We start from the raw sequence: 12,250 nt of genomic DNA on the forward strand, positions 1-12,250 counted from the left end.
TTTTGAATTTTCCCTCCTTTCAAAAACTAGAGAATTTAATAAGTTAAATAAAGTATGTCTTCACTAAAACTCTCCATGGCCATTTCATTTGTCGCCGAGAAACAAATTGATTACACGACATTTGAAAAATGGCAAAAAGGAGGGAAAATTCAAAAGGTGGGGATGAGTTGGGAGGTTAGTGTCCAAGTGGATTAAAGTCCCGATAGCTCAAGTGGTAGAGCAGCGGCGTATCTAGCCGAAAGTCGTGGGTTCGAATCCCGCTCGTGACACTCACTTTTTTATTAAAACTAAAAACCTTAATTAATGTAATTGTACTAACTTAACTAATGTAATATTGATAAATCCTATTCTATGATCTTTTACTGGACTAAAACTAGTTATATCAGAATTTAATTTATTCATAATATTGCTCATTCTTTTAAAACTACTTCTAAAGAACTTGGTGTTATTTTTGACCACAAATTACAATATTAAATCCTATAGTTTAAAAATGCTGGGTTTCTTATCCCGTTACACTTCTGATCTCAACCCAAATGCCTTGATCATTCTTCATTTCATCGCTTGTAAGATCAGTGCTTGATCACTGTTCTCCTGTATGGAAACCTAGGGGGTATAACTGCAAAATATATTAACTTCAATCGGTACTATTTACATTTCTCAGAATTCTTGCCTATAAAATACGAGTAACTATTACTAACCATAGACAATTTGAACAGTACATTAATTTACTTCCTCTAGCGGCATGTGGACTTTGCCCTGATTTACACTTTTCAGAATAATCAACTACTATATTGAGTCCTTTTTTTACTTAGTCAAATTAACTTTTCTGTACCGAGTCATTTGGCCGGGCATAATAGTCTTTTTCATATTTCCTATCGTTGTACTAACTATAGTAAAAATACTCCTATTGAAGGAATGATGCGTTTCCAAATTTTACTATTTTTAATTATTTTCTTTTTCTTCTTCATTCTGCAGTCAAGTGTGTATACAAATTATTTAACCTTGCACTTCTGTATGTGTATGTTATGAATATGTATATATTTCCATATTTAATTTTATATTACTTTCAATTAAATTTTTTACTGAATATAATTAAACTAATTATGCACAAAATATTATTATTTTTACTTACTTATCAACATATTTTTATGTTTTAAAAAAAATATTATTTATATAATATTTTTAAAATATGTTATACTATTTTACGATGACATTTGGAATAATGAATTTGGAAATTTACGAGAACAATGATAAATGTGATCTTTTTAGGTATATATATATGAAACATTTTTTTTCCCCCGGGGGCTTCCAACAATAAAGTCATTTACTTACAAATAAATACATGACACAATAAGACACAACACAGATACACTTATTTACACAGATATTCACGTTTTATACACTACAAGTGAGGAAACACCCCCGTTTCTCTTAAAAAGCGGAATAGGGGATCCAACATCTGACTTGCTCGCCCGAGTACCGTTGTTATGTCGGGGTTCATGCCTACTCGCTCCCTGTAGGGGGCCAAGGCACTGCACTCTTCGACAAGATGGGATACCGGGATACTGAGCAACCTTTCTCTACAAGGAGGACACCTGCGCGGGTTTTGACCCAGAAGCAGATGTCTGTGTGTCAGATGAGTATGGCCAATCCTCAACCGAGTTAGGACGATCCTTTCATTTTGTTTCAGATTCTCATGGGGCCATCGTTCAGTCGTGCCCTTAACTCGCAGGAGCTTCTTGGACGACCCGGCCCACTGACGCTGCCAACACTTTCTCACAGCATTCTTTACTGCTCGCATACTCGCATAGCGTCACTGGGCCAGATTGCGGTAGCTTGGTCTGGAGGGCGAGACTTCCCAGCTTTCGCTGCCTCGTCTGCACGTTTGTTGCCCTCCAGCCTGACGTGTCCGGGTACCCAGACTACTACCGTTTTTCCCAGGCGCTCCAGCTCAGCATATCTTTCTAAAAGGAATATGACAAGAGGGTCCGAGGAGAATCTAAAGCTATTTTGTTATTTTCAATATTGTTTAGTAATTTTTTTCTTTGTTTCTTATTTTTGGTTTTATATTGATATATTTTTTATATTTAAACTTATAAACATTTTATATTTCTACATTGAAACATTTTTTTGTAAATTGAATTACTTCCGTACAATATATTGTAGTTGAAATGTTGAATGCTAGGGCAAAAGCACATATTGTATTTTAATTCACTAGTTTTCGTGATCCGCTTGACCAATTAGTATTTTTAATTTAGTTGAGATAAGAAAGTCAGTGTCAGAGCAGGATTCGAACCCACGATCTTCGCCTAGATACGCCGCAGGCCGCTGATCTACCACTTGAGCTATCGTGGCTTCGATCCACTCGGACACTACTTCCCATCTCAACACCACTTTTTGAATTTTCCCTCCTTTTTGCCATTTTTCAAATGTGTAATCTATTTGATTTTCGGCGACAAATGAAATGGCCACGGAGAGCTTTAGTGAAGATATACTTCATTTTAACTTATTAAATTCACTAGTTTTCCTGGTCCGCTTGACCAATTAATATCTTTCATCTCAACTAAAAACCTTAATTAATTGAATTGTATTTTACGCTTCCTGAAATAATATTTAATGGCTATGTTGGGGTTTTTTAAACATATTTTTATTTATTTATTTCATTTTTTTGATGGTCCCATAATAATATTAATATTGTTTTATATTATTTATGGAGAATAGAGGGATTTTTGAAGGTTGTGCTGTTACTTGTAACCTTTCGCACGATGCAGGTTACTTTTAATAGGCTCTACTCAGTGTTGAGTCTGTTGGTGAAAAGCGAACCATATCCTCATAGTTTGAACCATTCTTAAAGTAATTTCATGTACTCTATGGATAACATGTTCTGAAATTCAGTATTTTATCTCACCGAGGCTAGGGATGGATGTAAAAGTTTTTATCCCTTTATCGAAACAATATCAAAGCTCGTAACATTAGTATTTTGAAAAGTACAGGAAGTCGAGTTTTTCTCATCAGACATGGGCGATTCGAGGCGAAGCTCGGCAGCCCAGTTTTTCATGGAGGAAGGTGACGAGGTGAAAAAGGCCGAGAAGGCGGTAGGTGATCTGTTTTTATATTTAAAAAAGCCTAGAATTCTAAAAGATTCTTTACAGATCGTGGTCAAGCTGAACGAAGCTTCTCTTTGCGTCGAGGCAGAGACGAAGCTGGAACATCTGTCAAAAGTGCAAGACACGGTTTTGAAATTCCCAAGCCTACTGCACGAACATATAAACGACGTCTTGGCGTTCCAGAACGACAGGAGTCCCGACGTCAGAAAATTTGTGATAAGTTTCATCGAAGAGATCGTGTATGCGGTTAAAAGGAAAACAAATCGACACCGTGTTTATAAAACGTTTTTGCCCTTTGCAGGAAGAAAGATTGCGAGTTGCTCCCCTCGGTTATAATCAGCTTGTCGAACCTCCTTCAGGACAAGACACCGCAAGTGCAAAAAAGGGTTGTTCAATGCGTCACTCAACTGTATAGGCTGGCGTTGATGTGGCTTTCGAAAGCTCAAACAGTGACCGAGAGCATGCTCAACACCTGGAATGTGCTGATAAACATGAAAGCTTTTATTATTGACATGGTCGACAGTGATAATGATGGGTTAGTTAGCTTTCATGCCCTTAGCAAGGAGTTTTACATATTTTACTCAATTTCCAAAATGTTGAGACTACAACAAATCCAATTACACCATTTGAAAGAACGCTAAATTTGCTGTAAGATTCTTCTATTTGCAATAATCTGAATGACATAAAATGCTAGGCAATATCAGTTGGAACATGTTGTAGTCTCAACATTTTGGAAGTTGTAAGCGTTTTTATGTGGTAAGGTAGAGAAAAGTTGAAAAAACCTAAATTGACGAATATCTTCAAAATAGAGAACTTTCTGAAAATTTTCTCCTGAGCATTTTTTGCTCCAAACGAAGAGTAGAATCGATTCCCTGAGTTTCGTCAGAAGGTACTGGGACACCCTGTATAAGTGTTCGGTTCTTTTGTCCTCGACTATACCCAATGAAAATCTGGTCCATGGTGAACTTGGTCGCATCGCGTAGAATGGGGTAGCATCAGGCAGATGTGCAAGGGAGTAATGCAATCTTATGGAAAATTGGATATTGGATTTGCATCAGGTGGCTTCGGGCCCCATTGCGTTTTGCATTGGGTATTCCCCACTTGAATGATGGCGAGTCCTCAGCGGAATAGCAAGTACCTCGAGGCCTGCCAGACTTATGTTAGGCCACAATATATGTATGTGTGTACACGAGTTGCCCGCGTGCATTTTCACCTTGTGTGAAAGGGTCGGATAAAAAAGTTAATTGAGGACCAGAAGTTCCATAAAAAATGTAAGATCACCAGGCTCTCATACTTGACAACCAAATTTGATCAATAAAATAATAATTAAAAAAAAAAAGATGAGGGAAAAATGTCAAATCATTTTTGATGTGCTGTCTGAATATTTTTATTTAAATTTTTGTATCTGTTTAGTTAATATCTGCAAACATTTTACAATATCTGACTTTTGTACCATTTTTGTTTAAATTTGAGAATTTGATAAATAAAAATTAATCGCTAGTAATCGGATATGACAAAACACACTAGAACTCCTAAGTTATAATTTCCAAATAACATGTAAGAATGCAGATGGTAGAGTAGGTGTTCACTTGTAGTGAGGATGAACAGATAGAGTGTAAAAATTGTATAGCTTAGGAACAGCAAAAAAATGCACGTTCATATGTCTCTTAACTTAATATAAAAAATCTTTTGTATAATATTTGTAATTACATAAATAGTATTTTTTTTCTTCTACTGCCTCTGAGTAGAACATATAACATACAATGTTGAACTGTGTTATGTTTGTTGTGTTTTAAGATTAAGGACCCAGATCGTCAAGTTCCTAGAGATGCTCGTTCTCCTTCAGACGTATCCAGAAGCCGAAAGCCTGAAAAGGACCAACGAGTTTTCCTTAGAAGACATTCCAATGACTTTGAAAATAGCAAGGAGGAGAAAACTCGAAGAAGAAGCCATGTAATTTTTTTTACAATGAGTTCTATATTCTAAATCTTGTACTGATTCTAAATTCTACTATGCTATAAATATAGTAAAAATAATGTTTTTCTTTTCCAGGATGTTTTTTGACTTGATGATAAAGTTTCATGGATCGCAACATATAAGCAGTGCAAATTTGATCGCTTGCATGGGATCGTTAACGACAATTGCAAAATTAAGACCAATTTTTATGGGCAAAGTTGTTAATGCTTTAGAAGCACTTCACAGTTAGTTTAATTTTATATTTTTTTAAAACTTGTATTAATTAATTTTTTTTTTTAAAGTGAATTTACCTCCTACTTTGTCAACGTCACAAGTAAATTCAGTTCGGAAGCATTTAAAGATGCAATTGTTGAATCTTCTGCGTCACCCTTCTTCCGTTGAATTTCATACAAATATTACAACGCTTCTCACTGACTTGGGTGCAACGACTCACGAGGTTAATATTAAATTTGAATGCATTTTTACAGTTCAATTGATACGATGAAAATTCTAGGTGATGAAAGCCTATCCGAAAATAGAGGAGTTGAAAAAACGGACAAAGAAACAGTTGACAGACGCAATAGCGAAGAAACAGAGGTTGGAAGTAGAGCCTGCTGTCACGGAGTCAGCAGTGGACATTACAGAGTCGTTTATTATTGAAAGACTCACTCCTGAATTAGCAGCAAACCTAGTTGTTTTAGGAATGGTAATTTTATTTGTGTTTTTTTGCGGAGAAAATAAATTATGTGTTATGGTCTTCCAGAGCAGGCTTCCCGAGACGATGCCACCACTTTTTAGCGCCACTTATACGCCTATTGCGGCAGCAGGAACGCAAGGTCAGATAAAGCACGTTGCGAGGCTTTTAGCGACTCAACTGAACAATGCTGGGCTTGGGCCAGGTGCGTCGATCGCCAAAACTCAGAAAACAATTGTGGTACAGTTTTTTTTCAGTAACATGCATATTTTTATTTGTAAACGTCTTCAAAGTCTTTATTATAATAGTAAAATGTGATTTTATTCAACCAGAGGACAGTACCTGATGAAGATGATGATGATGATACTTGTATTAATAGTGGCGTAATAGATGAAACTGGATTAGACGATGATGCGAAGGGTTCTTCCGGAAAAGGTTTAAAATTAGAAGGCGTCAAACCCTTGACAGAAGTATGATACAAGTACATTTACTTAAAAAAGAATATTGTTTAATATTTAAACAATTTTTTTTAGGAAATGAGGGAAATTATACTGTTAGACTCAGTCCTTAGGATACTACAATCGGAAGAAAGTTCAATATCGGGCGGAGTGAGCAACATACGGTCTAAAATTATCGCTACGATGGCAGCATCTTTCGGGACGAACATCAGGGAAAGTAATGACACTTTTTTACATTACAAATACATTCAATTCACTAGTTTCGTGGTCTGCTTGACCAATTAATATCTTTCAATTAATTAAGGTTTTTAGTTGAGATAAAAAAGTCAGTGTCACTAGCGGGATTCGAACCCACGATCTTCGGCTAGATATGCCGCTGCTCTACCACTTGAGCTATCGTGACCTCGATCCACTCGGACACTAACTTCACATCTCAACCCCACCTTTTGAATTTTCCCTCCTTTTTGCCATTTTTCAAATGTCGTGTAATCAATTTGATTCTCGGCGACAAATGAAATGGCCACAGAGAGCTTTAGTGAAGTATACTTCATTTAAACTTATTAAATTCACTAGTTTTGTGGTCCACTCGACCAATTAATATCTTTCAGTTAATTAAGGTTTTTAGTTGAGATAAAAAAGTCAGTGTCACGAGTGGTATTCGAGTGGATCGAGATCACGATAGCTCAAGTGGTAGAGCCAGCGGCGTATCTAGCCGAAGATCGTGGGTTCGAATCCTGCTCGTGACACTGACTTTTTTATCTCAACTAAAAACCTTAATTAATTACAAATACATTTTAATGTTCATTTTATTTTAGCGATATTGAATTTTATATTGTCCGACCTGAGAGGACAGATAAATCTTGCTCTAAGTTGGATTTACGAGGAATACAGTTTCATGCAAGGGTTTTCTAAAAGGGCGCCGAACCAAATGGAAGATGATGTCTGTTATAACAGTCACTATAACAATTTAGTAACGATTTTAATCAATTCTGTAATCAATAATAAAGAAATGAAAGAGAGAGAAATGTAAGGGCTATCAATATTTTAATTTTTAAAACTTTATAAAAAAAAAAAAGAATTCAATACTAATTTTATTATTATTATTTCTAATTAGGATATTATCAAGGATATGCTTAGAAATGCCCTTGATAACGGAAGAAGTGGCAGAACTTTTGAAGCAGTTCAGCACAGTCGAGGTCCTTGGTCTTAATATAATAAACCAAATAATATTAATGAGGCCGCCCAGGCAGAGAATGTTCCTGACAGTACTTCTTGAAAACACGTCACATCAGACGCCCGAGATCCGTGAGGCATCGATCGGCCACATAGTTGACCTTTATACAAGAGACGAAGTTCAAAATGTCATCGAGCAACATGCCATACACTATCTCGGGTTTTTGACGCAGCTTAACCCGCCTGAGGCACTGTTCGGCATGAGCAAAGGCCGGGCGCAAAAACAAGACAACTGGACGGACGATTCGATAAAAGCTTGTCTTTACCTTTATTTGTCATTGTTGCCAATAAACCAAGGGCTCATTCATGAGTAAGTTGTTTTTATAAATTGATTTGAACTTTTTTTTTAAAAATAAATTCTTTAATTCTCCAGGCTGGCGAGGGTGTATATTCAAACTGTCGCCGATGTCAAGCGTACTATTTTACGAGTAGTCGAATATCCTGTGAAAGCAATGGGGATGGATTCGCCCGAATTGCTCAAACTTGTTGAAGAATGTCCAAAAGGATCTGAAACTCTTGTCACCCGTCTTATTCACATACTGACTGATAAATGTACTATCATTCTGATTTTTAAAAAAATTATCAATATTATTTATATATTTTTTTTATTCAGCACCACCTAGCGCAGAACTTGTAAATAGGGTACGAGAACTGTACCATACGAGAGTGTCGGATGTTAGATTCCTCATACCCGTACTTAATGGGCTTAGCAAAAATGAAGTGATTGCCGCTTTGCCAAAATTAATCAAATTGAACCCTATTGTCGTCAAAGAAGTACGTCCATTCTCTATGACGTTTAATATAATTTTTATTAATGAATATTTTAAAGGTTTTTAACAGACTGCTTTGCACGTCAACGGAAGGAGGCAATTATGCCTCACCGATCACTCCGTCTGAACTTTTAATAGCTTTACATCAAATCGACCCGACAAAATGTGAATTAAAAGCTATAATAAAAGGTACTATTTTGAGAAAATCTCATAGCGTATGGATTTTATTTAATTATTTTTTTGTTACAGCGACTTCCCTCTGCTTTGCTGATAAACAAGCATATACGCAGGAGGTGTTGGCTGTTGTTATGCAGCATTTAATGGAGGTGACGCCATTGCCGACCCTCCTCATGAGGACTGTTATCCAGGCTTTGTCGCTTTATCCTCGTCTTATCGGATTCGTAATGAACATACTGCAAAGGCTGATTCTAAAACAGGTCTGGAGGCAAAAGAAGGTCTGGGAAGGGTTTATAAAGTGTTGCCAGAGAGCACAGCCCCACAGTTTCCAGGTGCTTCTCCAACTGCCTGCACCGCAGTTGGCAGATGTGTTCAAAGAGGCGCCTGACCTCAAAAAACCTCTTTTAGAACACATTATGGAATTCACTGAAAACCAGGTGGAATATTTAAACAAAAAATACTTTATTTAATCCAATTAATACGAAATATTTTCTTTTATAAAATTTTAGAGAGCCCATATACCACAAACTATCATGGATATACTACTAGGCTCATCACCACCAGCAATAATGGAATTTCACATTAAAGAAGAACCTGTAAACTTAATAATTTCAGATTTTATTTTATTTGGAAAAAAGAATGTTATACTAAATTTTTTATATACAGGTGTCACCACCTCCTGATTTGACTATTGATATTAAAGAAGAACCGGTTGATGATGTGCCAAGAAGGGTGTTCAACGTGCCTGCACCTCCAGGGATCGAATGAGCATGATTTTTTTTCTTTTAAAAGAAAACTTTATAAAAAAGTAATGATTATTTGAGAAATTGTAAATAAACAGCGAAGCTATTCAAATTTCATTTATTTGGATTACATTTCAGGATTTTCATTGTTTCTTTATTGTCATTATTTTTTTTATTTTATAATTGTGTAAATATTTAAAAAATAAATATATAGGTTTTAAATTTAATCAAATTAATTAACAGAGAGTAAAATATGTGAATTGTTGAAGTCAATACTTACACATTTTTGTAAGTTGTCTTAGAATCAAAGGACTATCATTATGTTGTACAATGAACATATAACTTATTTTCTATATATTTAATGATTTCATAAATATTTTTCTCCTTGAAGTATTAAAAAAAAGTTTAACATCCTTATACATCTATCTTCTTCTGTATACACTGCTCCACAAAAAAGTGGCACACTATGAAATTTTGATTTCTTTTTATAATTTGACAAGTTTTTGGCCATATTTTTTGTTTTACTATTTTAAAAATGATTTAATAATTATAATTAGACAGAAAGTATTTGTTTTTGTGTTGCTGATTTTGAGGCAAAACTGATTAATTCATATTTTATTTACAATTTCCACAATGTAAATCATCAATGAGGGCATTTAATCTTTTAGAAACGTCTTTATTCAGTATCGTGCTGGTGGTAGAAAACAAAACGATTACAAAAATGACCATAATTAGTGATCAAATTGCCTGTGCCATTGCACTCGTTGAGGATGGAAGAAGTGTTAAGCTGCAAGAATTTTAGATTTGCCTAAAACGACGGTTGTCAGGCGTTCAATGGTACTCTGAGATTGCAAGATACACTCGGAGCCCAAGAGCCTAGGGACCAGGTGATGACCGATTTTTCAGATTTCACACTCTGAGACATTGTTTTTTCACTACTGAAACTGTGCGAAACTTTCAAAGATTTCAAACTGCGGGATGTGTCTGTGAGCGCTGAAACAATAGGAAGGAGACTTGTAGAAGTGAATTTACATCCCAGAAGGCCAGCAATGCTTACCAGAGACCATCTTCGGGACCGCTTGTTTGCAAGAGACACCGATATTGGTCGGAAACAGTAATGAAGGACTGTTATGTTTTCAGATGAGTCCCAGTTTTCTCTTTTTCACCAGATGGACATCTTCAATTTTATTAGAGCTCTACAGCCGATGCAACATTGCCGGAAGAACTGCTTCAGTTATGGTGTGGAATGGAATTTCTTTTGAGGCAAAAACCTAGTTGCTCAGTTTTAATAGGACACCACTTAATGCAGAAATCTATGTGGCAGAAATTCCTGTGGAATATGTGGTGTCATTTTGTGCTCTGTTTATTGGCGAACAATTTTTGTTTATGCAAGATAACGCAAGCCCTAACTGTGGCCATAAGTGCTATGCCTTGAGCCTTTTGAGATGTCAACATTTCAAACTAAGACACCCAGCCCGAATTCCTGATTTGAACCACATTGAGTACTTTTGGGACGAGCTCAGACGGGTAAAACGAAGAAAGCCTTAGCTGAGCTGAAAGTTACATTGGTTGAGATTTGGGATGAAATTACTCAAGAAGTGGTTAAAGCCTTATTAATGAGCATGCTGAGAAGTTTAGAATGTGTAATAAGAGCAAGAAGGTAAGAGTAGGTGTTCAGAACTGTTATTACTACATACAATAGAACGACCCCATTTCCTACAAGAATTGGAACAGGGCACACAAACACTCAAGCACAATTCTCAAATAGGGTGACATTCCTACACGCAATCCATATTGAGCCAACAAATTGCACCCTTCAATTAGGTGGGATGTCGAGCACCCGTTCTGCATGGCCAATCCTTAAGTGGATGAGGATCCCCCTTGGGGACCTATCTTGGTGATGATTGCTCAACAACTAGGTCAGGTTCCTAAATCCAAATCCATGCACTCTCTCTCATTCTTAAATACCTTCTTTCCTATTTACATACCATTCACTTAGGGATATTCCATCACCCTTTTCACCTTTTACATAACTAACCTAATTGAGGGTCAATGGGGTACTCAATATTCATCGACTCTCACATTCACGCTAATAAATACATTCACTCTCAACAAACTAGGTATGGAAAATTATCATCTCTCTACACAGTAAAACAACCTTGTTTTCTTCATGAAGCAGAAGAGGTGATCGTATTCGCTGCCCTGCTTAAGCACAATTCTCATATTGGCATTCCTACATGCAATCCATATTGAGCCAACAAATTGCACCCTTCAATTAGGTGGGACTCATCGAGCAATTGTTCTCTGCAAGCAAGACACATATGCGGGCTTTGGCCCAAAAGTGTCCTTGTGTCAACACCGACAACTGTGCCTGTTCTTGATCGGGTGAGGATGACCCCTTTTCTACAAGTCAGATTCTTCGAGGGACACCCATTGACAGCATTCTTGATGAAAAACACCTTTTGAGAGAGTTTCTCCCTCTTTTTCTCTATCTAGTTGTTGGATGTAAGAGCGGTCCAATTTGACCAAATTGCTGCAACATTAATCTCTCTCTTTCTATCTCACTTTTTTACTTTCAATTTTGTTTTAATCTCTCCTTATCTAACTATATTTCTAGAATTATCCCCTTTCTTTTCTCACACTCTCTCTTTTTCTCTCACCTGTTTAGTTCCAATTTTACACTTGATGCTCTCCTTATTTATCTATAGTATAATTTATCCCTTTCCTTTCTTCATCGGCCTCTTCTCCCCATACAAACTCTTTTTATACCTGTTTTCATTTATATATTTATTTTTATCCTTTCTTTATATGTATATCTGTCTTTGAAAAACTTTTTAATCTCTCTCACATTCTCTCTTTTTATTTTACTTTTTTAGTTTTAATTTTACAATTTATGCTCTTTATTATCTATCTATATTTTTATAATTATCTCCAAAATGTGCAAATGTGTTGTTTATTTTTTTGTCGTCGAGAATAGCTCAAGTGGTAGAGCAGCGGCGTATCAAGCCGAAGATCGTGGGTTCGAATCCCGCTCGTGCCATTGACTTTTTTATCTCAACTGAAAGCCTTAATTAATTGTTCGAAATAATGTTTTCCACGAGAAAGCTCTGGT

The 12,250-nt window shown here is 36.2% G+C and overlaps 1 protein-coding gene across 1 annotated transcript; it reads left to right on the plus strand.

The window, feature by feature from the left end:
- The first annotated feature begins 2,755 nt into the window (after positions 1–2,755).
- On the plus strand, positions 2,756–9,236 carry LOC106669182 (symplekin). Its single transcript, XM_014398490.2, has 19 exons — positions 2,756–2,925; positions 2,994–3,095; positions 3,153–3,346; positions 3,409–3,642; positions 4,905–5,060; positions 5,160–5,308; positions 5,366–5,520; positions 5,578–5,769; positions 5,827–5,997; positions 6,090–6,227; positions 6,291–6,432; positions 7,031–7,241; positions 7,330–7,758; positions 7,822–8,000; positions 8,062–8,222; positions 8,278–8,407; positions 8,468–8,832; positions 8,905–8,991; positions 9,062–9,236. The coding sequence occupies exons 1-19, from the start codon at positions 2,920–2,922 to the stop codon at positions 9,161–9,163; spliced, it is 3,303 nt and encodes a 1,100-aa protein (XP_014253976.1). The 5' UTR covers positions 2,756–2,919; the 3' UTR covers positions 9,164–9,236.
- The last annotated feature ends 3,014 nt before the right edge of the window (positions 9,237–12,250 follow it).

The sequence above is a fragment of the Cimex lectularius genome, unplaced genomic scaffold (assembly GCF_000648675.2).
Source record: "Cimex lectularius strain Harlan isolate CLEC.00 unplaced genomic scaffold, Clec_2.1 scaffold93, whole genome shotgun sequence".
Taxonomy (NCBI): Eukaryota; Metazoa; Arthropoda; class Insecta; order Hemiptera; family Cimicidae; genus Cimex; species Cimex lectularius.